Source organism: Stereum hirsutum (genome assembly GCF_000264905.1).
Source record: "Stereum hirsutum FP-91666 SS1 unplaced genomic scaffold STEHIscaffold_5, whole genome shotgun sequence".
Lineage (NCBI taxonomy): Eukaryota > Fungi > Basidiomycota > Agaricomycetes > Russulales > Stereaceae > Stereum > Stereum hirsutum.
The window spans coordinates 525,322-550,464 of NW_006763135.1; the positions used below are offsets into that span (position 1 = coordinate 525,322).

At 51.2% G+C, this 25,143-nt stretch overlaps 11 protein-coding genes across 11 annotated transcripts; 4 read left to right on the top strand and 7 right to left on the bottom strand.

The window, feature by feature from the left end:
* Positions 1 to 17: 17 nt before the first annotated feature.
* Positions 18 to 3,038, bottom strand: STEHIDRAFT_138418 (uncharacterized protein; the record flags this gene model as incomplete). The annotated part of the gene is made up of 17 exons (XM_007302552.1): positions 2,912 to 3,038; positions 2,742 to 2,859; positions 2,662 to 2,671; positions 2,524 to 2,611; positions 2,436 to 2,472; positions 2,365 to 2,374; positions 2,232 to 2,305; positions 2,002 to 2,178; positions 1,786 to 1,942; positions 1,652 to 1,725; positions 1,453 to 1,599; positions 1,330 to 1,399; positions 473 to 1,251; positions 322 to 414; positions 250 to 260; positions 109 to 196; positions 18 to 43 (listed from the first exon to the last, which is right to left on the bottom strand). Coding segments are annotated over exons 1-17 (2,079 nt in total), but the record flags the coding sequence as incomplete, so codon positions are not given.
* Positions 3,039 to 3,373: 335 nt separating this feature from the next.
* Positions 3,374 to 5,685, bottom strand: STEHIDRAFT_54661 (subtilisin-like protein; the record flags this gene model as incomplete). Its single annotated transcript, XM_007302280.1, has 10 exons — positions 3,374 to 3,454; positions 3,524 to 3,796; positions 3,854 to 3,863; positions 3,921 to 4,006; positions 4,065 to 4,149; positions 4,213 to 4,275; positions 4,344 to 4,484; positions 4,544 to 4,784; positions 4,844 to 5,264; positions 5,326 to 5,685. The coding sequence occupies 10 exons, from the start codon at positions 5,683 to 5,685 to the stop codon at positions 3,374 to 3,376; spliced, it is 1,761 nt and encodes a 586-aa protein (XP_007302342.1).
* A 719-nt stretch (positions 5,686 to 6,404) lies between these two features.
* On the top strand, positions 6,405 to 7,564 carry STEHIDRAFT_155237 (uncharacterized protein; the record flags this gene model as incomplete). The annotated part of the gene is made up of 6 exons (XM_007302553.1): positions 6,405 to 6,491; positions 6,554 to 6,742; positions 6,801 to 6,987; positions 7,042 to 7,138; positions 7,297 to 7,456; positions 7,517 to 7,564. 6 exons carry the CDS (start codon positions 6,405 to 6,407, stop codon positions 7,562 to 7,564), a joined length of 768 nt encoding a protein of 255 aa, XP_007302615.1.
* Positions 7,565 to 7,817: 253 nt separating this feature from the next.
* On the bottom strand, positions 7,818 to 9,056 carry STEHIDRAFT_155238 (uncharacterized protein; the record flags this gene model as incomplete). The annotated part of the gene is made up of 2 exons (XM_007302554.1): positions 7,818 to 8,961; positions 9,013 to 9,056. 2 exons carry the CDS (start codon positions 9,054 to 9,056, stop codon positions 7,818 to 7,820), a joined length of 1,188 nt encoding a protein of 395 aa, XP_007302616.1.
* An 814-nt stretch (positions 9,057 to 9,870) lies between these two features.
* Positions 9,871 to 11,109, bottom strand: STEHIDRAFT_155239 (uncharacterized protein; the record flags this gene model as incomplete). The annotated part of the gene is made up of 2 exons (XM_007302555.1): positions 9,871 to 11,014; positions 11,066 to 11,109. The coding sequence occupies 2 exons, from the start codon at positions 11,107 to 11,109 to the stop codon at positions 9,871 to 9,873; spliced, it is 1,188 nt and encodes a 395-aa protein (XP_007302617.1).
* A 1,313-nt stretch (positions 11,110 to 12,422) lies between these two features.
* STEHIDRAFT_155240 (uncharacterized protein) lies at positions 12,423 to 12,991 on the top strand (the record flags this gene model as incomplete). The annotated part of the gene is made up of 3 exons (XM_007302556.1): positions 12,423 to 12,443; positions 12,504 to 12,893; positions 12,962 to 12,991. The coding sequence occupies 3 exons, from the start codon at positions 12,423 to 12,425 to the stop codon at positions 12,989 to 12,991; spliced, it is 441 nt and encodes a 146-aa protein (XP_007302618.1).
* Positions 12,992 to 13,741: 750 nt separating this feature from the next.
* On the bottom strand, positions 13,742 to 14,906 carry STEHIDRAFT_155241 (type 2A phosphatase activator TIP41; the record flags this gene model as incomplete). The annotated part of the gene is made up of 4 exons (XM_007302557.1): positions 13,742 to 13,924; positions 14,003 to 14,170; positions 14,227 to 14,494; positions 14,566 to 14,906. 4 exons carry the CDS (start codon positions 14,904 to 14,906, stop codon positions 13,742 to 13,744), a joined length of 960 nt encoding a protein of 319 aa, XP_007302619.1.
* A 363-nt stretch (positions 14,907 to 15,269) lies between these two features.
* Positions 15,270 to 17,535, top strand: STEHIDRAFT_94713 (DLIC-domain-containing protein; the record flags this gene model as incomplete). Its single annotated transcript, XM_007302558.1, has 6 exons — positions 15,270 to 15,567; positions 15,620 to 15,865; positions 15,950 to 16,237; positions 16,298 to 16,677; positions 16,735 to 17,137; positions 17,231 to 17,535. The coding sequence occupies 6 exons, from the start codon at positions 15,270 to 15,272 to the stop codon at positions 17,533 to 17,535; spliced, it is 1,920 nt and encodes a 639-aa protein (XP_007302620.1).
* An 830-nt stretch (positions 17,536 to 18,365) lies between these two features.
* Positions 18,366 to 19,213, bottom strand: STEHIDRAFT_155243 (uncharacterized protein; the record flags this gene model as incomplete). The annotated part of the gene is made up of 2 exons (XM_007302559.1): positions 18,366 to 19,050; positions 19,122 to 19,213. 2 exons carry the CDS (start codon positions 19,211 to 19,213, stop codon positions 18,366 to 18,368), a joined length of 777 nt encoding a protein of 258 aa, XP_007302621.1.
* A 1,273-nt stretch (positions 19,214 to 20,486) lies between these two features.
* STEHIDRAFT_146063 (uncharacterized protein) lies at positions 20,487 to 23,454 on the top strand. Its single transcript, XM_007302560.1, has 4 exons — positions 20,487 to 20,693; positions 20,751 to 20,898; positions 20,957 to 21,734; positions 21,791 to 23,454. Exons 2-4 carry the CDS (start codon positions 20,821 to 20,823, stop codon positions 23,239 to 23,241), a joined length of 2,307 nt encoding a protein of 768 aa, XP_007302622.1. The 5' UTR covers positions 20,487 to 20,693; positions 20,751 to 20,820; the 3' UTR covers positions 23,242 to 23,454.
* Positions 23,455 to 23,457: 3 nt separating this feature from the next.
* STEHIDRAFT_94716 (uncharacterized protein) lies at positions 23,458 to 25,004 on the bottom strand. Its single transcript, XM_007302561.1, has 7 exons — positions 24,785 to 25,004; positions 24,502 to 24,687; positions 24,357 to 24,446; positions 24,071 to 24,289; positions 23,891 to 24,006; positions 23,680 to 23,831; positions 23,458 to 23,615 (listed from the first exon to the last, which is right to left on the bottom strand). Exons 1-7 carry the CDS (start codon positions 24,937 to 24,939, stop codon positions 23,580 to 23,582), a joined length of 954 nt encoding a protein of 317 aa, XP_007302623.1. The 5' UTR covers positions 24,940 to 25,004; the 3' UTR covers positions 23,458 to 23,579.
* Positions 25,005 to 25,143: the final 139 nt, after the last annotated feature.

Sequence of the window (25,143 nt, forward strand, 5' to 3'; positions counted from 1 at the left end):
ACCATTTAATCATTTTGGGGGTCATTATGGAGTCCGGATGAGGCTTAGGTGGTAACATTGTCAACTTGAGGGTTTGGGGTAAGAAGTGCTTCAATAAAGCTGGCTTACCCTGTGGAAACTGATCGGACGAGCTGTTCGAGCAGGAGGATCAAAACGAACGGATGATCCCGCCGTTTGATAGACATCGAAGCCAACACTATAGGAGGGATCAAGATGTGTCCACGAATAGAAATGGAGATCGCCTCCTACCGTTTCATAGCCTGACAGAAATAAAAGAGTTGGAGATCGTGGTGTTATCAAATATCATACTGACAAACTCACCCTCTCAAAGTCTCCCCAACGAATTTGGCCCTTCTGCTGAGAAGCGTCGACGGACGCAGTATCTTCGTCAACCTCGAGTATCCTGTGGAAAATCTACGAGAGAAAAAAAATTAGGAGACCACGGATGAGTGAGATCACTCTTTGAGCGAACCTTCATGATTTTCTTCCCGAGCGTCCACCTCGGAGGAAGGAAGTCCGGTAAATTCTCCATACGATCCTCCACCAACTCAGGCTCAACCACAGCAGGAGCCTCCGCCTCGGTCGTGGCCTTTCGGGTCTTGACCTTTGTCTTGGGCCCATCGCCTTGGGCCTCGGAAGCATAGGCGTGGCCAGATTTGGCCGTAGACTCAGTGGGAGTTGCAACTGGGATGGTCTCTACGTAGGGTCGCGACCTTGGTGGTGCGGGTGTCGTCGCGGGCAAAAGTTTGACCTCGCCTCTAGTAGGATCAAGATCAGGGAAGAACCACTTCGAAAACTTCAACCTATCACTGCTCTGAGGATCAAACAGTCCAAGTCGCTTCGCGATCGCCCCGGGAGCATCTGGCTTATCCATCGACTGTGCCAGGCGCCACATGAAAGTATCCCACTCGAGCCACATATGGTCGCACGTGAGGTTAAACATTTCTGGGGGAACTCTCGGGTCCTGCTCCATAACAGCAAGTTGCTGAATGCTGAAGTTGTTCCAGATAGGTCTTCTCCATGTTTCCATCTGTGCGCGAGTGAGCTTAGAGACATGACCCCATGGGAGCTGATACGCTGCGCGATGATCTTGTTCATATTTCACTGCATCGGGTCTTATCCAGAAGATCTGATCCGCGAAGGCGGGCATGGACATCAACGCAGCTGGAGAGGAAGCCAAAAGTGGCATCACCCGCGACGTGAGGTTCTGTCCGAAAGCGCTTTGCCACGCGTTTGTGACGAATTCAGATACTATAGTTCGAAGGTTTTGATGGCTTTAGTCTTAGTGTCCATGAAAATAGGTGAACAATACAGAAAGGGTAGACGCACGAACTGCAAAGTCGCCCATTTCATCGAATGCTTCGGCATTGAATCTTGACGCAGATGACGGATCTTCCCTCTGGGTAATCAAAGTTGACGAAGATACGACAGGATGCTATTGCAAAGGCTCACCAAGAACTTCGCGATCCCGTCAAAGAATGCAGGTGACGCATCGTCGTCGGATACTTGCTTGACAACGAACTCATCGAAGAGGTCGTCATAACCATGCTTTCTAACATAGGCTGTGTCTATCTCTATTCTGGCCATACCGTTCGACATCTTGTAGAAGGTCAGAAATACAGTGCCCCAACGGAGATTGGGATGTACCCACCCTGTATCTTTTCAAATACTTGCGAAACTGCGGTGACCACGATATGACATGCATCATGGTGCCCATGAGTAGACCTGAGCAGATGCGATGAGGTTGAAATTCATCGGCCACAAGACACCACCGAGTGGACTGACCTTGAAGCTCACAGAGCTCCGCGAAGCAACGAACAATACGCCACATCAACTTGGCATCCTTTTGGTAGGCTCGCTCGAGAGAAGAGGCAGTGGTAATTCCCATGCGAGCTAGATCTTCGAATAGCTCAGTCGCCAGGGACCAAGCGTTATGAGCAGCCTGACATGAGGCTGAAGACTGAGCGAAGCAGGTCAAGTGCGGCATTACAGAACACTCACAGCCATAGTCATATTTCGCGTCTTGAAAGCGTCATCGGTGGTGTGAGCACGGATGTATTCTTGGGGCTTGTTGAGTATTTCAGGAGACGGAATGGTGCTCTCTGCTCTACGCTTAATATTCGCGAAGAGTACATCTGGGTTGGTGCGCCAGACTACCAGGGTATCTTTGATTTTGTCCTGTACCCCCAAAGATAAGTTTTTCCTCCCTCAGAAGATCGAGAGAATCATACATATTCAGAGATTGCAATGGCCCGCATAGTCTCGAGGTCAATATTCGGTGCTTTACAGCCTTGGAGAAGAGCCTCTACGAGGGAGTAAACGATACATTCCACGCGGAGAGAGAAGGTACAAAGATGCGCGCACCGTGTCGACGCTTTTCGTTGTAGGAGTATGATTAGCCAATTATAAGACACAACGTGCTGGCGAGAACGTACGGCGAGCCAATCACTGGAGCTCTCTCCTCGGCGTCGTCTGCTCAGATACGTAAGTGTGCGGCATGACCGTCAACAGCAATCAACTCACTTTGGGGCAGGCTTGGTACGCTCTGGGGAGACCAACTCGTGCGTCGAAGTGTATAGGTGATACATTTTCATGGCTTCGTCGCTGACACCTGCAGCGCGTGAGTTTCACTGAACCGCAAAAAAGTAGGCGAAGACAAACCTAGTTCTTCCTACCGGACAAAGTTTGAATCCTAGATATCAGAGTATAGAAACCAGGAGAAAAGCATTCTTTTCACACACCGCAGCTGAATAGAATAAAAACGCGTTTCCAGTCGGCTTGCCGACCCTTTTGACGTGAGGCAGACGACACTCTCGAAGTATACGGTGTCCCTCTACAGGGCCGTACTTTTTGAGAACCCTACTCGCACATCAGGAGAATTTCAGTGAATTTTCGGGAGACTATGACCCACCAAGTTTCGAAACCTTGTCTCCCTTCGGAGCTGCGACAATACTTCACGGCGTTTGCAAGCCACTCAGCAACAAAGGGGCTAGTGCCCCAACGCTTTGCTCTCTGAGCGTGGATTGAAGACATCTCCGGGGTGATATTTTGTAGAGTATAGTTTATGCGTGAGTTAGGAGGTGCGAATGGATGGGCTGAGGGTTCGCGATAGAAGTTCGATGTCGACGGAGACGCGAGTGAAGAAAGTGAACATCTCCGCGACGCGGTAAGGCGGCGAACACCGCTCAAAATAGAAGCGGAGAATGAAACGATCCCCAGGTGGCAATGGTATTGTGGCCCACTTCGCCTCGCGCATATGTTACGCAAATTCGTTGGTCACTGAAGCTCTTACAATGAGGCAACGATGACAAGCCCATAAATAGACAACCACAAAGATGAAGACATTAATTCTATATAAGGTCGCCCACCGCATTCACAGAGACAAAACAATATCCTTCAGCCTCCCGAAGTTCGGAGTTCCAAGTCCCGTCACGGGGTCATAACCCTTCGTAGCCTAGAGGTCAAAAATACACACATCAACAACTCATCCACTGCCGGACATTTCACGAGTAAGATTACTCACATTGAACCCTCTAGTTCCACAGCCTGCATTATGACCATGAACCACGTCATTGAATCCTCCCTGACCTTCCACGAGTCCATCTACACCCTTGGTATACAACATCGGGTTTAAGAACCCAAGAGGTCCTAACCCAGCATTCAGTCGAGCGTCATTAAGCATAGAAACGAATGCTGCAAAAACGGGAGCGGAGGCGGAGGTGCCGCCAATGAGTGCTGGTAATGACTGAAAGATTATTTGGAAGTTGTCGCCTTGGGCAGACACGTCTGGAATGGCCTGTCGTAAAGAGAATTAATATAACAGTATGTGGAAAGAGGGACTGTTAAGACGCACGCGACCAGCACTAAAAATATGGATACCGTCAGTCGTAACTTGGCAGCGATGTGACCGAGGAACGTACGGATTATACAGCCCAGAGTATGCGCCCTCAGGAATAGTTTCCATATACGCTCCGACCTTCTCGTTTTGATAGGAAGGCCTGGGAAACTGGACCATGCACGAAATATCAGTGGCTGTCCTGACCAATCCCATAAACACGGCGTACGTAGTCGGAAAAGCCTCCTCCAGAAAAGAACCTTGAGACCGCCACCTCCGGCTCAACGTGATGCGTGGCGCCTACGGATGTGACACTGAATAGACCAATTACCGTCAGAGCTTCGCATGAAGTAACATATACCGAAGAACAGACGTACAAAGGACAACTTGCAGGGAAGACCGGAATGAAACGCGTTCGATTCGTTCCGTCGTTCGTCATGCTGGAAACATGGACCGGCATACACTTAGCACTTCTTGTGAATTCGTCACTGCTAAAAAGGTGGCCCACCATGTTTGCTTGTCAGGATTCGAGACCCCATCTCCAACGCCGTAGTCTCCAGAGCTGAAGATGAGCGATACGCCTCGGGCACCTAGTTGAGCAAAACCATTGCAAATATGTTTTGCATAACTCTCGGGGACTGTTTGCTCGCTGCACGATAGTTCGGATTATTAGCCTAAGAAAGGAACTATTCAGACAGAAAGACGTACTCGTCACCATACGAAGTCGAGATAACCTGGGGCGGGTCAGGAAGGTTGAGAACATAGTCCATCCACTCGCTGTAAGGCTCATTCGTGTTGCTCGGCGTATGCTCGCTGGAAAAGAATTGAGAGGGAAGTCCACCAGTGGAGTAAAACGTCTGCGGGGTGGGGTATGAGATACCGAATGCAAACTGAGTATCAAGATCAGCCTCAGCGCCTGCATCCTCAAGCGTCTGCTTATTGTCACCGCCTATATCAAAGCGATGAACGTTAGTGAACGAGTGGAGCGTATTCATAGAGAAATCACACCATTGACGAGCACAACGTCGATGTTTTCCTCCGACCCGACTGCATCCATCCTCTGCTCCTGGTAGAAAGTCCTCAGATCACCAAGGTTGAAGCTCTGGTTCGCGTACCCTGTGATACCGATTTTATTTCCGTTCGTCGCAGTCGGAACATATCCAGTCGCATTGTACAACTCTTTTAGACAGCCCACAGTCACAATGGCGTTGCAATCCGCCTTCTCGGTAGACGACGCTAGCGCCTCAAGAGATGCGGCGTCGAAGACGTTCTCCATGATGCTGATATGAGAGCGTTGGAGCCTGGTACGGGAGAAGATGGTTGTCGGTTGAATTAGGGTGACGTGACGGTGGAGAGCGGCCGGGAGACTGTAGGAGGTTGTCCGGATGAGAACGTCGCCGTCTTCGGAATGTTGCCACACGTGGTATTTCTGTAAAACGCGTCCAGACATCTCAGAGGAAAGACGACTACGAAGAAAGACGGTAACGCACTGTATTCAACATCTTCTCGGCCAATCCTACAGGTATTTCGATCCTAACCACATCCTTCGCATCCGAATATCGTGCCTTGTCCTTCGCCACACCATGCCCCAAAAGCCACATCGCCACCTCGTCGACACTCTCTGGAAGGGGTGCGACCAGCGCATCCACATCCTCCTTCGAAAGATGATTTCCGTAGCGCTCGTGAGATGGTTCACTGACTTCTAATAGATGTCTTTCCAGTAGAGGAAAGTTGGGTTGAGGTAGAGCGATGCGGAGGGAAAGAATGTGGTCCGACGGGGCAGGGCCTAGTTTGACCCAGCTTCGAGGTGAAAGAATAGACTCTTTGATGATATGCGGTGGCTCGTCCATGATGCCCGCATCAACGGACCAAGGTGCGGCTGACGCGACGGACGCGAGAGAAAGAATGGAGGGAACGACAAGCAACATGGTGGGGAGTGATAACGGTACGATAAACTGTACTCGCGAGCTTTATATCGGGATGCTGGCTGTTAGCAGAGCGGGCGCAGTTCAGCACGCACCCGAAACATCCCAAGAACTGGCAGGTGAGACCTCAGGCCTCAGACCAAAATGCCTGAGACAGCGTGGCGCAGCGAGCGAAGAACATACTCATGTTTTGAAAGCAACCGACCCAGCGGTAAACGATTATCAATAAGACACCATGAGTCGTTTCTCGATTCCTAGTCATTTGTTACGGAGCTCTCTGCGCGATTGTTGGCGAACAAGCACTGGCCTGAACAGAAGGCTAAGACCTTAGATTGTGCATAATGTAGGCAGGGCCAGAGATGTGGATGTTCAGAAAGCCAGACTACTTCGGTACAGCGAATTCGCTGTCACCGTCGACATCGAGGTTCGAGTTCAAGCTTGATGAGGGCGTCAGCATGACTAAGTGCGGGGTTATCCAACGTGTCCACGCCACACTGGGTAGCCACATAGTCACTGCGTTGAACTCATTCCCTGTTACCGGCTTGTTCTATCAACGACGTTCTGCAATGGCTCCCAAGAGGCGCAAGGTCTCTGACCTCACTGAAGACGATGCCCAATCCTTCATTTAAACCGTTAACCAGTTTATGTCTCGACTGGATCCCGACGACGAGGAGACTACTGGCATGATCCGTGATCTTGAGAGGATGTGCACGAAACTGGAAAGAAAGACGGTGCGTCATTACCATCATTTCAGGTATACCTCGATTGACTGGGATGCATATAGCACATCTAGTCTTCCAACAGTACTTTTATTCATCTCCTGGAGGCGCAGATTTCTCCTAAGGGCCTCGAGTGGAAGCAAGACGGGCAGGCTCCGAGTCGTGCGCGCGAACAGGGCATGCTGGAAGCCCCGAATGGCTTTTTGACACTCGAGTCCACTAGGGCTCTTACATCTCTGATCCTTGAGCATGTGTCTCAGTCCGTGCATTCATCCCCTTGCGCGTACAATAGTGTATACTGATTAAAAATCTACCCATTAGACGGAGGCAGGGTGCAGGATGTTGATCGATGTTATTTTGCTCCATTTGGCTGCTGCGGTCAGCGACGAAAACGAGGCGGTCAGCATCGTACCCGAATACGCTATCCTCAAGACCGTCTTCAACGAAAAGCATTCCTTTGGTGGAGTTGTAGACTATCTGGTCACGAAGCTGCCATCCGCTTTTACACGTATGGCATTCGTTTTTCCCGCTAATTAATCCGTTCTTCTGACCCCCACAATAGGTCAGATCCTGGGTCAGCCTGTGGCAACGCTCAATAGGCCTGACCTCAAGCACATCGGCACCTCAAACGTCTTTGAGGCGAAGAACCTTGTCGAGATGTACTAATATATGCCTCAAGTTATTCTCGCTGCCGCCGCGATGTGTCGACGTAATGAGTAAGTATCTTCGATGTTACCATCGCCCCAAGACTTTCCATTTTTTTCTGCTATGCCCCCATAACTCTTCATCTGAACCTAGCTATATTCTTCTTTCGCAGTCATGATTACACCAGAGGCGCGATTGCCAACGGTAAAACCTGGCTTTTCTTCATTTATCGAAAACTTCAAGTCGGTGGAACCTACGCCGCCAGTCCCCCAGTTGAGCTTAGCACAGGAGCGGAGAACCTTCTACTTATTCTCGGCTTGCTTCGTGACTGGGTACGTGGGTCTACCGCCCGATTCTTGTCGAGAGATGAAAGCATGACTAAAATTTATCAGATCCTCAACGCATCGCGCCCCGAGATCGCCTATTTTGATGAAGTTTAGAACTGTCCACTGTTTCCGTTCTCTCGTAGAGCAGGATTCTCAGATGTGTTCTCTAATTCCGGGACGACTTGAGGTCTGCAACGGAGACTATCTAATTCCATAATCGTCAGTATCGACGAGGATGACTGAGCGCCAGGCTACTCAACGTCGCCACATTGGTTAGCCACGTAGTTAAAACACTCCCTGCAGAGTGAGGTATATGGCTGTTAAAATTTCGTTGGATGGACAGTAAAATCTATAGTGATCAACTGTATCATCCCCTCCATTCAAGGTCCTCATCAGAAGTCCGAGCACCTTTCTTCAACCTCCATCGTAGATGCTCCCATCGATGTATCTTCCCATCCTCGCCGATTTTTATCTCGTCTGGCGGCACATCCGAAACTCTCTCGAAGTACTTTTCCCGCTGGCCTTCCTTCATATTCTCTACCACACGATTCGCATATGTATATCCCACTTCACTATTACAACGCTCCACCCTTCTTCGCAGAGGGGAAGGTATATGCCAATCATGATCCTCAAGCACATAACGAACAGAGCGAATGTCACCGAAGCCAGAAACCGCGTCTACCCAGTCCTCGTTGGACGCATCGGAGGGTTTGAGACCAGCGGAGCCGAAGTCGATGAGAACAGGATGGTCGGGATCGTCCCGGCGAACGAGTATGTTTCGACGAGCGATGTCGCCGTGAATGATTCTGAGATTACGAACGCGTCGTATTGTGTCTATGATCGCCAGTGAGACCCGCTCGGCGTCATCCGGTGTGATGGACTTCCCAACTTCGAGTTTGTCGATAGCAACGCCGTCGATGTATTCGAGTACGAGTCCATTGACGGTCGCCATGATCGGATCCATGTAGAGAGAGGTATCGGTGGGTGCGTATTGGCATGTCCCGTAAAGGCGAGGTATACGGGTACCCTGAAGGGACGACAGGGCCCTGTATGCGGAGACTTCTTTATTGTATGTCGCCAAAATATTATCCCACTGCTCCATCTCTCTGTACCAGTCGCCATTTTCACTATCAAGCAGATCCTCCGGAATAGGTTGGGTGACGTCGGCCGTGATGGGTCCCAAATAAGACCAGTAATTGGGCCATTGCCCGTTGCGGACATTTGTGAGACCAGTGATGAAGGACTGATGCGTGGCTGGAGTCCAAGGAGTTGTCCTGCCAAGGTCAGGTTGGCTACCTGGCTCCGTAAAACGGGGATCAACCAGTTTGAGAACCAGCCGACGAGGGAGACGAGAATGCATATCTGTCTCGACAACAAGAACTTGGCATGAGGTGAAAGGAGTGAAAGTCTTTGTCACCGAGAAGTATAGAGGGTATGAGGTACGCTGTCCTTCGGGGGTAAACTGAATTAGCAGCTGAGAGCCCGGGGCATAAGGACACGCAATCGGACGGCTTATGTCCCATCAGTATCATGGTGATAAGAAGAAAATTCATTTTACGTACTGCATGTCCTCGATTTGGCGTTGTTGTGCAGGATGAGGTGGCATTGTGGCGTTCAAGCGAGTGTATCCTGGAAACTCGCGATCCGAAGGACTCGTTGTGAGAGCCGTTGGTTGTGGAGGTGCTGAGCACAAAGGCTCTCTTGGGAGAAATGATCTTGGATGAGAGGCTGCTCTTATACGGACAAGTCTGATAGGGCGCATGGGTGGTCTCGTCGTCATTGATATCTTGCCTTACAAGTTAGGGTTTTGTCCTTTGTGTTACGTAAGTTGAAACTCCGCTAGAAGCCGGTTCCAACCGACCACGATCCGATTAAGAACAACCACCGTTTGCTCGGTTGACCTTAACAGACCTTTCTTGTCCTAATGCTTACAAATTATGTTGTCAGCTTGACCTTTAGTACCCAATTTACCCACAAGTCCCTCTCTGTCCTTCCGGAGATTACGACACTTCACTGGCAAGACTCGGAGATGCAGTGAGAACACGGGTGGCACAAGGACTGAGGTCCTAAAGAGCTTGAAAGGCGGTTCAGGGATTCTCCATTAAGCCAGATACAACGAGACAATGGATCATATCTGCGACCGTTTACATAAAACACGTTGAAACGAGAATTGGACCAATCGACGTGTCTCGTTGGGCTTGAGGTAAAAGATTTTCACTTCAGATACCGATATGGTCAAATGAATTGAACAATCTGATCTTCTTGTATGTCTGTGCTTTTACCGGACAGTACCGGCTATCCAACGTCGCCACACCGGTTAGTCACATTGTTAAAGCACATGCGCACATCCCCGCAGAGTGAGGGATATTGCTGTTAAAATTTCGTTGGACGGAAAGTAAAATCTATAGTGAGCAACTGTATCATCCCCTCCAATCAAAGTCCTCGTCGCGGGTTCGAGCACCGTTCTTCAACCTCCATCGTAGATGCTCCCATCGATGTACCTTCCCATCCTCGCCTATTCTTATCTCGTCTGGCGGTACATCTGGAACTCTATCGAAGTACTTTTCCCGCTGACCTTCCTTCATATTATCTACCACACGATTCGCATACATATATCCCACTTCACTGTGACAGCACTCCACCTCCCCCCGCCGAGGGGAAGGTATATGCCAATCATACTCCTCAAGCACATAACGAACAGAACGTATATCACCAAAACCGGAGACCGCGTGTACCCAATCCTCGTCGGACCTATCTGAGGGCTTGAGACCAGCGGAGCCGAAGTCGATGAGAACAGGATGGTCGGGATCGTCCTGGCGAACGAGTATATTTCGACGAGCGATATCGCCGTGAATGACTCTGAGATTACGAACGCGTCGTACTGTGTCTATGATCGCCAGTGAGACGCGCTCGGCAGCATCCAGTGTGATGGACTTCCCAACTTCGAGTTTGTCCATAGCTACGCCGTCGATGTATTCGAGTGCGAGTCCATTGACGGTCGCCATGATGGGATCCATGTAGAGAGAGGTGTCGGTGGGTGCGTATTGGCATGTCCCGTAAAGGCGAGGTATACGGGTACCCTGAAGGGACGACAGGGCCCTGTATGCGGAGACTTCTTTATCGTATGTCGCCAATATATTAGCCCACTGCTCCATCTCTCTGTACCAGCCACCATTTTCGCTATCGTGCAGATCCTCTGGAATAGGCCGGGTGACGTCGCCCGTGATGGGTCCCAAATAAGACCAGTAATTGGGCCATTCCCCGTTGCGAACATGTGTGAGACCAGTGATGAAAGATTGATGGGTGGCCGGAGTCCAAGGAGTTGTCCTGCCGAGGTCAGGTTCGCTACCTGGTTCCGTAAAACGGGGATCGACTAGTTTGAGAACCAGCCGACGAGGGAGACGAGGATACATATCCGTCTCAACGAGGAGAACTTGGCAGGAGGTGAAAGGAGTAAAAGCCTTGGTCACCGAGAAGTATAGAGGGTATGAGGTATGCTCTCCTTCGGGAGTAAACTGAACTAGCAGCCTTGAACCCGAGGCATAAGGACACGCAATCGGACGGCTTATGTCCCATCAGTATCATGGTGATAGGAAGAAATTTTAATTTACATACTGCATGTCCTCGATTTGGCGTTGTTGTGCAGGATGAGGTGGCATTGTAGCGCTCGAGCGAGTGTATCCTGAAAATTCGCGATACAAAGGACTAGTTTGGAGAGCCGTTGATTGTGGGGGTGCTGAACACAAAGACTCTCTTGGGAGAAATGATCTTGGACGAGAGGATGTTCTTATACGGACAAGTCTGATAGGGCGCATTGGGTGGTCTCGTCGTCATTGATATCTTGCCTTACAAGTTAGGGTTTTGTCCTTTGTGTTACGTAAGTTGAAACTCCGCTAGAAGCCGGTTCCAACCGACCACGATCCGATTAAGAACAACCACCGTTTGCTCGGTTGACCTTAACAGACCTTTCTTGTCCTAATGCTTACAAATTATGTTGTCAGCTTGACCTTTAGTACCCAATTTACCCACAAGTCCCTCTCTATCCTTCCGAGAGATTACGGCACTTCACTGGCAAGAGATGCAGTCAGAACACGGGTGGCACAAGGACTCAAGTCCTAAAGACTCGGAGCTTGAAAGGCGGTTCAAGGATGCTCCATTAAGCCAGACACAACGAAACAATAGATCATATCTGTGACCGTTTACGTGAAACACGTTGAAACGAGAATCGAACCAATCGGCGTGTCTCACTGGGCTTGAGGTAAAAGATTTTCAGTTCATCGGATACGGTCTAATGAGATTGAACAACCTGATCTTCTAGCATGTCTGTGCTCTTACCAGATAGTACTGCTTCTCTCCTTCCTGTCTCAGTGGCGTGGCTCCAATACTCTGTGAAACCCGGTGCGTAGCCTTGCTTGTGTTCCTATTTAAGTTGTAACAAGAGGCATCACGCAAAAAAAAACCCTTATGCCGAGAGAAATGTATTATACCATTTTGATCTACAAATGTCTGGAGAGAGGATCCCATTTCTTATTCTCCATCTCAAGGCCGGATTTAGTAGCTTGCCCTTGTCAGAAGTGGGCCCCTCGGGTACGGTGGCGTATACACTTCCCTTATGCCCCACATTTACAGTCGGACAGGCATCTTGCGAACCTCGGCTTGATTTGTAACCATTGATCCTTATGGAGCTGCCTCTGCTTCTGCCCTGATGAAAGCCCCTCCGTAGGTGATGGCACCGGATCTTCGTCGAGGTGGCTTATTCTCAGCCATGCGCCACGACAGGATAACGGGTGAACGAGAGGATCAGGCATAATGCATTATCTCCTTGTTCTCGTTGTGTACCAAAACAACCCTTCCCTTACGAGACAATGAAATGTCCAGGGTATATAACGCCCAACATCCAGAACCCAAATGGTCAGCATCTCCACTCTCGACTATCTATTTCATTCATCACAGCACACCTCTTCTACTCAACATGGCCCAGAGGCTTTCAAAGGTCCGTCAGAATGACGGACATCTAATTTATGCTACGCCCACAGCTGACCATTCTCTCCAGGATTTCATCAAGGCCAGCAGGGCATACATGAATGTGTTCAGCACTCGATCATTCCCGAATATCAAAGAGGAGTTCCAGGCAGCGCAAAAGCAGCCAGGGAAATTCGAACGTCTGCATAGCGATAAAAAATCTGCGACCGGAGGCCACTGCACCGTTTGGATCAGGTATCTTCGCCCTCCTACCAAACCCCAGGCGGGAGTAGAGACGAACCCCTACTTCGAAGCACACATTGTCATCGCTGCGGGAGATGAGTACACAGGTGACACTAAGAACAAGCAGTTTGAGAAGATGCAGGTCGCCCTGCCCGCCTCCATAGTAACTGCGTTGGGGAACAACGACGGCCCAGCGATAGCTGAAGCCTTCAAGGACACCATCTTGAAGGAATGGGAGGTCAGCACCTTTTTATGAGCTATCTTGCTGCGATATACTGACGTCGTGACCAATGCATCTCTTGACAGTCGGGTTCCAACGAGACCGTCTCCCAGTGAAGGCTTGCCCCGCATTCATGAACTTTTGCCCCCCCTCGGGTCCGAAGTATTCCGTTCCGTGATTCTTGTCTATGTCTTCCTTGTACGATATTTTCAGCGGTGTTCGCAATTCCCGTAGGTTAACAATGGCATCCCCACTCTATGCAATAACCCTCATGAGTGTTTGTGACGGATGAGGCGCAAGCCCACCGTTGGCCTTGTGAGTTAGTCACTCTTCGAGAGTGTATGAGGCAGTAAGGGAAGCACGGTGCAGGGTAAACGTCAAGAAGACTATTATTGTATTTGTCAACCGAGTCATTAAACTCGGGGGAGGTGGCGATTGCGTCAGTGCAGACGTGTCACTGCGTTTAGGACGTCAGTGCAAGAGCGAGTCAGCGCACAAGGGTGTGCATTACACATGTACAGCCTGTCTCGCAGGTCTCTAGGATATTTTTGTGCGTCGAGGCTCGTAAGCATTGATGAAAGGCAATCTGTACATTTTTTATCATAAAATTAATACCCGTACCCTGGCATACACAGAGCAGCGGTTGGAGTATCCCGTATTGCGACACACTGCATAGTCGGGAACACGGGGAAGTGTCCCCAAATCTGTAGTACAAATGCTTGTCGCAGGCAGTGGGCTATATAGGTACCTGAAGTTCATCATCGTGAGTACAGGTGCGCTTCATTCTTCTATGACGGGCAGGGCGATTTACATTTAAGAACGCTGCACTTTACTTGGTTTTACAACACATAAATCTTTGCTACACCTCAGCCTTGCGTCCCGTACTTCGCCGGCAAAGACAGAGTCGCAACCTCGATTTTCGTCCCCAGTCCTCTCCACCCGGTTCCAGCGCCTTGTACCTGGGAGACCTGGGAAGGCATTCCCGAAAGGACTTTCCCGATGAAGTTCGGGTCGGTCATGGGTGTTAGGTCGTCGCGTTTTGGGAGTTGCTGTACAATGATCCAAAGGTCAGGAAAGACACCCATAGAACAAGGTAAAGTCGTCGGGAGAATGAAAGATGAACATACGCGTTTTACGCGCTCGTAAGGAGCTTCCCAGCCTGATGTTTCGCGTACGACGAGAGGTGGCGATGAGGCGAAAGAGTGATAGAATCGCGTGTCGAACGTGCGGAAGAGAACGTTATCGACGCGCAGGATGAAGCGGGAGAGGATGAAGATACATGTTGGCATTACACGCTGTGCACTCATCGTTAGCACCACGCCACATAACATGAAGTGGCGGACATGCTCACGATTCTGACGAGTAGATGTGAGGCGCCGTTATCGTGCAGTTCATCCTCAAACAGAGGAATCTCAGCGTAGAAAAGGATAGGGTCGGGTCGAGTAAGCTCAGCGATGGGAATAGCATGAGAGGGATTGGCCTCGTCGCCTTTTACCCATTCAACCTTTGTACTACTCGAGTCCGAAGGAGTGTGGCCCGAATATATCGTGGTGTAGGTCCAGTCGTATGGTTTTGTCGGAGATGTTTCAGGCATCGGAATTTGGGAGTCTGGTCCAGTTCTATAAGCAGGAAAAGACGTATGTTATAATCAAGGAACCACTCATGGATCGACATGGCAAGGCGAACCTACCGACTCTGCAGCCACTTGTCCGCATACCCAACCTTCACGCCTCCATCCCCGTCAACTAATTCCCCGTTCTTGACACCCCTCAACGCCACATCTGTAGCCCAAATGTATTTCCAACCCCCTTCCCCAGTTTCTTCATTTCCTCCGAACACCAGTTCGAGTGAATTCTCGCCGAACGTCATTTCCGGGAGCGGGAATCCGAGACTGGCCTGTAGAGCATCACAAGATGAGGCATTCGAGATTGGATTTGTGGTAGCAGTGATTTTCCAGTTAGATACATTGATAGTGCGTGAATTGGGAGACTCGGAGAGGGTGTGCTTGGGAACGGGGACGGCAGTGGCCATGAGCACTGAGTGGACTTGGCTCCAGGGAGGTTGATGAGGAGCTGGAGGAGGACTCTCGGAGATGTTGGCAAGACTGTTGTCTGATTCCGCCAGTTTGAGGACTTGAGTGAGGTCAAAGAGTGCAGGATGAAGGAATCAAGAGTAGGAAGATTGTAAACGGAAGTAAACGAGTTGTTGAGCTCGAAGCGTTACTTACAGTTCGATTTCAATGTCCGAAAGCGCTCTTGAGGTCTCACTACGATTGAGGTTCTAGCTAGACTACAACACTTGGTCTTTGACGCGCCTAATCCCGAGTCTAACTTCCCTTCATAAACCTCTTTTCTAGCCTTACGGTCACCACCCTCGTCAACACTTTCCTACATGATGGATGGGCCAAGTTCACGCCCAGGATCACCATCTGACGACGCACCCCCAGAAAACCTATGGTCTTCCATCCTTGATTCTGTCTCCTCAACACGCGCTATACCCTCGAAACAGATTCTTATACTTGGCCAGCCCCAGACCGGGAAGTCAACGTTGTCGGCAGCGCTGCTGCAGAAGGCTCCTGCAGATGTCGCTGGACCTGGTAATAATGAGGTGCCACAGAGCGTAGACTTTGCTCTAGGTTACGATTGGGCGGATGTTAGGGACGAGGCAGACGAAGGCGCGTTCGTTCTCTTTCGTCTCCATACGAGATTTCTGTAAACTCACATCTTCGTCGTATAATTTTGTAGATACATTGGCGCGTTTGTCAGTATACAACGTACCCTCATCAGCACCGGCATATACCTCCTTGTTACCCCACTTTCTGCCGGCACGGACTTCGTTGCCACACACACTTGTGATGATCGTGCTTGACTGGACGCGCCCATGGACCTTTGTAGATGAACTTTTCACGTGGCTGACATGGATTGAGGACTGGGTAAAGGGAGAGACCCCACGAGAGCTCGTCATCGCAAGGGAGGAGAACCGAGAACGACGTGAGTCCTGGCACGCCACACTCGCGTTTTCTCCACGGAACTGTTTTACAATAGTATCTCCAACTAATCTGTTTTCCCAAATAGTGCAAGCATATCTTCAGCATTATACCGAGCCTTCGTCAGAACCTATCCCCGCCTCCTCCGCCTCACAAGCGGCCATCCTACCCCTCGGGCCCGGAATATATACCCATAACACCGCCGGCGTGCCCATTATTGTGACATGTACGAAGTCGGATCTGATAGACGACAACCACAACGATGTCGTTGGGGCTGGAGCGTCGGGGATGGGAGGGATGGTGAAGGGCAAAGGAGGCGAGTGGGAGGAGAGGACAGATGGAGTCATGCAGATCTTGAGGACGGTTTGCCTGAAGTGTGAGATTTATTACCTTCAGTTCTTACTGCATTACGGTTTCTAGACTTATGATGTTGTAGACGGAGCTTCATTATTCTACACTACACAACAACCCTCAACACTACAGATTCTCCGACAATACGCACTCCATCTACTTTTCATTCCGCCCGCACCCTCACCAGGCCTATCCACCGGAACCGACGCCCCAGCACCCGTTCGCAACCCATTCCCTTTCACACAGAAGCCTAATACCCTAGACAGGGATCGTATCGTCGTGCCTGCTGGTTGGGATAGCTGGGGTAAGATCGCCGTTCTTCGAGAAGGGTTTGACGCGAAAGGTTGGGGCGAAGCATGGGAGAGAGATTTGGAATCTGCCAACGAGGACGAGAACGCTGTCGGCGACGACGAGGTCGGTGCAAGGAAGATGTATTCACAGCTAGTGCCGGATCAAGGCTACAAGGTATGGCTCTCTGGATTGCAGACCACGCTTAAACTGACTCATTCGTGTTGTTATTAGCCGCCTCCCCTCCCACCCTTCAACAATCCAATCCCCGAACAAACCTTCCTCGCCAAAAACTACGACGAAAACTCCAAGAAGCCAGACCGCGACCCCCGAGGCATGTTCCGCAACCCCACCGAATCCACCGCCGGCGCAAACGCAGGGATCGTCGGTCCTCTCAGCTCTTCATCCTTCTCCATGCCCAACGTCGAACGCGCTCTCACTGAGATGGAAGCATCGTCAGCGTTTACGCCAACAGGGCCAATGTCTGCTGGTGGTATCAACCTCGTTGGTCCAGATTCGCCTGGTACACCGTTAGGAAGGAAAGGTTCAGGTCGCAATCCTACGCGTGCTCCCAACGCAGGGAACGCATCCGCAGCTGGTCCTGGCGCACGTTCTGACCTCTCATCGTCGGTTATGGGTGGTTTGAGTGTAGGTGGTCGGGACAGAGATGGAGGTAGAAGTCCTCCAAGCCCGATGATGAGGGATCCGACGGGAGGTGCAGGCGCTGGAGGGTCGAGTCCTGGGTCGGGCGGACAGACGCAGCATGAGGTATTGCAGAATTTCTTCCAGAGTCTATTGAGCTCGAAGGATAGGCCGGGGAGTGCGGCGGCGGCTAGAACGGGAGGGAAGCTTTCGACTGGGCCGAGTGGGAATACAGCGAGGGTGACTAGTGAGGACAAAGGGGGTGCAAATGGAGGAGGAAGCGGTGGTGGGAGCGGTGGAGCCGGGGCTGGGAGTAACAGGAGCAGTATGGTTGGGCCTCCTGCGAGCGGGACGGGCGGCGGGAGTGGGAGTGGGACAGAGGATGGGGCTTGAAGGTAATACTTTGGCATGATGCAGTGGTATGAGATGTGACACGATTTGGTTTCAGGTGGCGAGGTACTTCGTTGCTCATTATGGTATGAATTTGGAAGGAGCTTTATTCGTGGTTGCCAACCTAGACATGATCTTTCTTAAACAGTCATTTTTGGTGGCCCTGAGGCTCACTATACAAAGAAGGCGGCGAAGTTGTTGGCGTCCTACTGCTGGCTCTACGTTCACGCCGCACCTTCTGCGCCTATCTCTATAAGCAGCTCTGAGGAGCTCAGTAGCCCTCTTGTCACTAACCTACACTCAACGCTTTCCCCTCTGCGTTGAAAATTTGTTTCCAAAAGTATCGAACGGAGCTATACGTAAAAAGCAAGATGAAACTCCTCCCTGCATGCTCGCAAACACGCCTGCTTTTGCGGCCACGAGAAATCGGAGACCCACGGCATGACGGCGACGAGGAAAGAGAGTGGGTACAAAGAGTAAACCCGGAACATCTTATACCATACAAACACACGATACATATATGCTGACATAGCGCAATGGAAAACCCAGTACATCGAAGGCGACAGGAGCGACCGTTGCATGATACAAGGGAACCAAAAGTCAAAACCATAGTCCATGAGATCCACCAAAAAAGTAAGAGGCTCAGAACGAGATTACCCGGGAACAACACAACCCCATACCCTCAACGGTATATTCAATTCGCCACCGTGGCCCACTTCACACTGCTCCAGATCCGACCACTCTTCCACGAGCTTTTCAGCGACGGCATGGTCGTTGGCCGCAAGGACAAAATGCCAACAACGGTCCTTTCGAACGTCCGGCTTGAGGTTATCCTATATCTTTCGAAGTCCATCGACCGGACTCTTGTGCTCGCCTGCGATTGTCGCCTGAACTGCATAGATGTTCCCCTTGATATCGCCGAGAACACCGTCAATGCCGGGAAAGTCGATCACTGACGGGATCCAGTAGAAGGACTCGAGGGCACCTGAATGCTTAAGACCAGAGACCGTCCCGGCAAGAAGATGAGACGATGGGACCATGTTCTGCGTCGTGAGGTCGTCTCGGAAGATGGTGAGCGCCCCCTTAGCACCGCACAGGTGGTGATGCACGCGGATTTCGTGGGCCCAGCCAGCGGCGCTTTTCGTTAGGGAGTGCATGCTGATATTCTCGTAGAGCTCCAAGGACGCGTCGTTCGATATCTTGGCGCGAGATGTCTCGACTAGCTCGGCGGGGAATGTTGTCGGGATAAAATACTTACAGGCATCAGACGACTCGATATCGTCGTTCTCCTTATATTGGCGGTAAGGGCGAACGAAGACGAGGGAGCTCGGGATAGACCCGTGGTATGATAGCGTGGGGATCGGGTTTGTGCAAATGATGCGTGCGGCTGTCTTCGCGTGACCTTCGAGGGATAGTGGAGTCGTATGTCCGTTGGCCAGGTCTATGATGGTTCGAACCGAGGGTCCCCACTTATCAACCATTTCCAGAGTGGAGGACGGGTCAAGATTGGACTCTTTCCTGTATGTGAATCCTCGTGAGCAGGAAAGATATCTCAAGCGCTGTGGGCAGCTCCGAGACGACGTGCATACCCTGCTTCTGCGTCAACCATCTCTTCCATCTGAAGGACTGAAGTGAGGACGCTTGTACGACACGCTTGGCGCGACTCAGAAAGGGTGCACATGGCTGGATGACCTGGGTATTACTATCGGACAAAGCCCAGCATTTCTCGAGTCGCGGGTCGAGAAGATTGGCCTCAATGTATGTGGCGCCTTGGTCATCGAATATGAAGTAAAACATGGGATCAAGTTGAATTGCCGTTGGAAGACCGTGCTGAAGACGATGCAGAAGAAGGTAGAAAAGAAAGGTGGTCTTCCCTAAACAAAAAAAATCAGGAATAGCTACGGAACAAAAACAGCCTGACGAACCAATTCCTGGATGGCCTGTGATCACGAATGCGGGGCTATCACTGTTCTCCATCATCCTGCAAAGTAAGTGATAACAGAACCAAAAAAAACCTTCACCATATAGAGACAATGTGATCTCAAGAATTGTGGTGTGCCCTCTGTAGGTCCCAAATGGACGATGCGATGGGCCAGTCCCGAGAGCGACTAATGCCATCTCTTACGGCCTCCGATCCCCTCCTGCTGGTCAAAGAAACGTCTTTCGCAAATACGTCTTCAGACAGTGGCCAACGATTGCGGGGCTCAAGAATACCATGCACAGCGAACCCCCCACCGGGGCATGAGTTACAAGAAACTCACCAGAGAAAATTTGCTCGCTCAGCGGCACTTAGGACAGTGACGCACAAGCGTCAGTCCCACCTTCTGTGAAAGTGCTGACTTCTGCACTAACCATGCGAATTGCATGTTGTCGGGCGGGTGACCCAGATGTGGATGGCATCATTCCGGGGTTGTTCATGCCAATATTCCGAAAGAGTCTTGTAGCTTTTGAGTTCGACAGGCCGTTGCCAGTCATGTTGATTCTTCACCCGATCGAAAAGCGTTTCTGGTGGCTCGAATTGCACAGGCTCGTTGAGCTATTGAGACATTTGGTGTTAGTCTAGGAAACACTGCTTTGTTTACAAATAAGACCAAGGAGGCACCTTCTAAACGCTCAGAAAAGGAGAACCAATATCCTTCAGGAGGAACTTTTCATGAATTCTTTCTTTCAAGTCGTCCACGAAGCAATCTGAAGGTAGTATGAATCGGGTGGACACTTCGTCCATGATAGCCCAGAGCGTGAGTAAAGATGAATCCATGGTGGGCGTGCGCGAAGAGGCAGTAGACAGAAAACATAGAGACAAGGTATTTTTGACCAACTACCGTGCTACAATATTGCAACGATTTGGCCGCTTCGGGTGGCGAGAGGAGAAGTCCCGGAAATTGCCGTGTTATTGTCACTTAGCGCCGCTTGATGGTCATCCTTCCGAGCTCACCACGACTTTCCCGACCTTAGGTTCTCCTGTTCACCTACAGCCTTCTCCATTGTCAACGACCACGTCGACGAAAAAGCATCAATCACAATGGGAAAATGGTCTGTCACTTTCGCGCAGAGTCAATCTGAGAGCAGTCGCTAGATATTTCGACGTCACTTCGCGTCAATTGGAACAGGACCACAGAGTACTATGACGATGTCCTTGCTGGAAAGATCAAAAGCCTAGTGTGCGTGGTTTTCTTCTATTATTTGTGGGTGCTATATTTACGAAGTGGGATGGTCAGGGAAGGTGCCGTGAAGCGCTCACGACTTGAGTTGGGTCCTTCGTCTAGTTCGGCGTCTGAGACTCCGTCTATGACCTACGAAGCATTCGTCGAGGACCTAGATCCTGGCGATTCATTTACGACTACGCTCGTTGAGACTCTAGTGAAGGCGAGTTTGGCCTTCTGGATTTGATGCTTCAGCCTGCTGGAACAAACCATATTCATAGGAACTCTCCAACCGCCGCATCCGAAATTCGTCATCCGAAAAGCGTCTTATTTCAGACCCTACTGCCAAATCACTTCGTCAAATGGCTATGCCGTCTCGTGTATATAGGCCTGCGTCCAGCGCATCGTCGTCGTCTTCGTCTTCATTAGGCTCGACCCCTCAGCCACCATCACGCACCTTCAATCCCTACTCGATCAGCTCTCTCCGTTCCGCACACGCAAGCTCCCATTCTCATGGTCTGCTTCGTTCCTTTGGAATACAGGGGCCACAGTCGCCGGGTGTTGAAGCTCATGCGCAAGACCCGCCATCAGGTTCATCCAATACCCACTCGTACTCCACGGCACCGCTCCAACGAAGCTGGTTGGGAAATGGAGCTACAAGGAGCAGGTTGCGACTAGCAGATTATCTGACGGTACCACCGGACGAGATGGAAGTCGATCCTGGAACCGAAGTCGTGGCAATTGGGGAATCGGGGAGAGAAGTAGAGATCTCACGCCGTGACGATCTCGAGAGGTTGGCGGGCCTAGGTGAGATGCACTTCAGAGGGCGTGTTAGGCGCGAACCGAACAGCCCGGTCACTCGTCGTTCTGGTTCAATGCCACCATTGGCCGATCCTTTGGAAGGAGATGATGACCACGACGGTGATACGGAAGTCGATATTGACGGCCTTCTAGATCATGCCGGAGTCAGTGGTGGGGTGATGGAGGGTGTGAGAGTTGAGAACGAGGCTCTATTCGATGCGTTGACTGGTGGCGGCAATGCTTCCAACTATCCTTGGCGTACGTCTCCCGCCTGCGCTCCGTCTTGGTCGCGTGCTCATTTTGTTTCGCCACAGACGAACCCGCTTCACCGCCAGGGTTCCACTCCTCACCCCCCGAACTCGTCGACATACCCAGCACAGTCAGCAGGTCAGATGCACAGTCGACACCTCACTCCAACGCCCGTTCTCGCACGTCCGACTTCAACGACTTTACCAGTCGACGTCGTATCTCCACTCGTGAGCGCGAAGGCAGTGAACCAGCCTCTACGTCTGAAGCCAGTCGATTAGTTCCAATTGTAGCCTCTCGCTCTACCCCCGGTAGCCGGTTTGGGAGCACTGGCCTGCGCTTCAGTTCCGCACCTGGCATTCGGGCGCGTTCGTCGTGGCGGACCGAACGAGACGACGATGCGAGCTCAATCAATCGCAGCCCAACTAGCCCGGGCTCGTCACGCCCTATGCCTAGACGTAGGTTAGAGCATCTACCACCCAGGAGGTCGACGCTCCCGACTCCTGATTCAAGCAGCCCGCCATGGGGTGCTGCTACTTACTTTTTGCCACCCCCTCTCCCGTCTACCACTGGTCCTGCAATGCCGATGGCTTCAACAGCGGGTGACGAAGTCCTTGCGCCACGTGTGGCGCCAGCGACCATATCGAGGGCTCTTCAAGCACAGTTCGAGCAAAGAAGGGAAAGGAGAAGGTTAGATAACGGGATGACGACGCTTGGGATCCGAGCCTTGCGGAGAGAACAAGAGTTACGGACCTCACTTGCGGCTGGCAGTCGAGCCTCAACTTCTACTTCTGCCGCTGGTCCGAGCGTCGTGGACGAACACGGCGACGGTGCGAGTTCATCTTCGAGTGCTACTTCCACCGGCCACAGCACTTCGAACAATACGACCCAGCGCGACAGGGAGCGTTCCCATCTCTCCTGGCTTACTAACTCCCCATCTCACTCTCATACCTCAGCGTCACTCTCACTCGCGCCTCTCCCGTCATTCCACGTTCGCCCATCGTCGAATTCGTCGCCTCCGCCATTCCCTTCCTTCCCTCTCCCTGCCGTCCCTGGCTTCGCGCACTCGTCGGGACCGAACTCTTACTACTCGTACCGTCCCGGAGAAAGTCATGGCAATGACCACGGGCATAGTCCACCTCGAGGTTATACAGAATATAGGCCATTCACGGAACTCCCTCCACCTCTGGAGCCTCCGTCACCGACCGCTTCCATGTCAGAACTATACGCAGATGTGGGGGAGATCCTGTTTGGAGGGGACCGTAGTCCTGGTAGGGCGAGTACGACTGGCAATGACCATGAGAGGGTTTCAGCCGCTGGAGGCGGAAGTGGGACTGAGATGGGTGCAGCTCCGCCGAGGTTGAGGAGGGGAGGCGTTCGTCCGCCTGAGATGATCTCGGCATCGCTGGGGCAGGCTCATGCTCATCACGCGAGGGCACAGGAGGAAGTTGGTGGTACGATCGGACGGGAAGCTGCGAGAGACGGGTTTGCAGGGGAGGAGGATGAGGGTATGCGATGAGTTCGGGCTTGATTGTCAGTTCGAATAACATTGCTTCATTCTTCGACTATTTCCCCTGTTTGTTGTTCACCGAAGGATGTCCTGTTGAGGCCTTCGTCTTGGTTGGATCGATCATATGTATGTATGTGTGCAGGACTCGTGTATGATAGATCACCTTGGTTGCGTCGTCGTTTCTTGAAACACTGGAGCGAATACAACCATTGGAACTTTAATTGGGGACTATTGGGCTCAGTGATGAATAATCGATGAAAGAAGCGAGGTACAACTGATATATAACACACAAAGTACAAAACAAAAGAACAACCAGACCAAGAGAGACATTGGACGACGGGCCACGACTACTTTCGCATCCGCTTCTTGAACCGCTCCATGACCTAGAAATATAGGAACCGTGGGTGTGAGTGCTGGACAGAAGGACGAGCGGTTGAGCACACGCACCATTTCATCAGTCGCCATCTGCGGCCGGTCGTGTCTTGGTCGGTTTCCGCGGTGCGGCTCATTGTCCTCTGCGGGTGGAAGGCCCATTGCTTCCAGCTTTGCATCGCGAATGATGTCAGCGTCGGACTTCATACGCGTATTCGGTCGGAAAACTAAAGAGGTGAATCGTTAGTGAGGAGGCCATCCATGTGCGAGCATGGTGCAAACGTACATCGAGCAGCAGCAAGATGTTCTTCGTCGTCGTTCTGCCTCTTTTGACGGTCCTTACGAGCTTGTGTGAGAGCCTGCTTAGCCTTTTCTGTCTCTTCGATATTCTTCAGTCGTGTGCTGTGGATCCACCGACGCATGAGCAGGCCGCCACAAATTATGAGTTTCAGTAAGTAGAACGTACTCCATGCCAAGGTCGACCTCTGGAATCGCAGTCAGCATAGCAAGACTGTTGGTCACACTGCCCTCTTCGTTCGGCTGAGCTTTCTTCTCGACCTTGTATTTCTCGGAGAGGCGGTATAGTTCTTCTTGGGGGTCTAGGTATTTTGGTGCTGCTTCTGGGTCAGGCGTGGATGAGTTTTGGGCATGTCGAAGCTTCATGTTCTCTTCGATGTAGGCCATCCTGGGCGTGTCGCGAGGTAAATGTCAGGAAGGCATAAATTTGAGAAAGATATTGGAATGTGGCGCACATATGTTTGTCGACATCGAGAGCATTCGTCTGTTGTGTGAAGTTATTCGTACGAACGGCCCTACGAGCTTTCGCATCCTTGTCTTCCATTCTGTAACACATCAGCCTCGTCTACCCCTCTGATATGAAGAGTATGAACAACTCACTCATCATCCTCGTCTTCTTCTCTACCCTTCCCTGTCCCCATCTTCAACCCATACTGCTCCTCTTCTCCCTCTCCCTCCTCCACCTTCTTCTTTTTCTTCTTCTTCACCTCGGGCTTATTTAACCTAGTGACATCGATACCCTGTCTTGCCTTCCTCAACTTGCGCAGTTCGACAAGTTCGGCTACTCTGAATGGAGCTCCGAGAGCATTCTCGTCAGCCAAGAGCGCCCTCTCCTCTCAAGCCGTAGAGGCCAAAGCAGGAGTGAGGGAGAAGTGAGACATACGAAAGTTTATCTTCTTCCTCTTGTGTTGTCAGGCTGTCTTCCGCACCGGGCTCGAAGAACGTATTAGGTTCGGAGGTAGACTGTGTGGTTGTTGGTGGTGGGTCTGGAGAAACCTCGCGTACGCGGACGTTTGGACGTGTTCGTTTCTTGATCATGACAGCTAGAGTAAGCGACCGTACTCAGGTACTCGTATTTTCCAGGTTGTAAGGTTGTGGATAAGTAGAGGAGTGTAGAGAGACAAGAAAGAAGGCAGTGAAGAGGTGCTTGTTGGACTACACAAGATCCGTAGCAAGAGTTGCAATCTTTTAAACTCCGAAAGCCTGATGAGCTCGTGTGGCGTAGCGCTCCCAACTTATTTC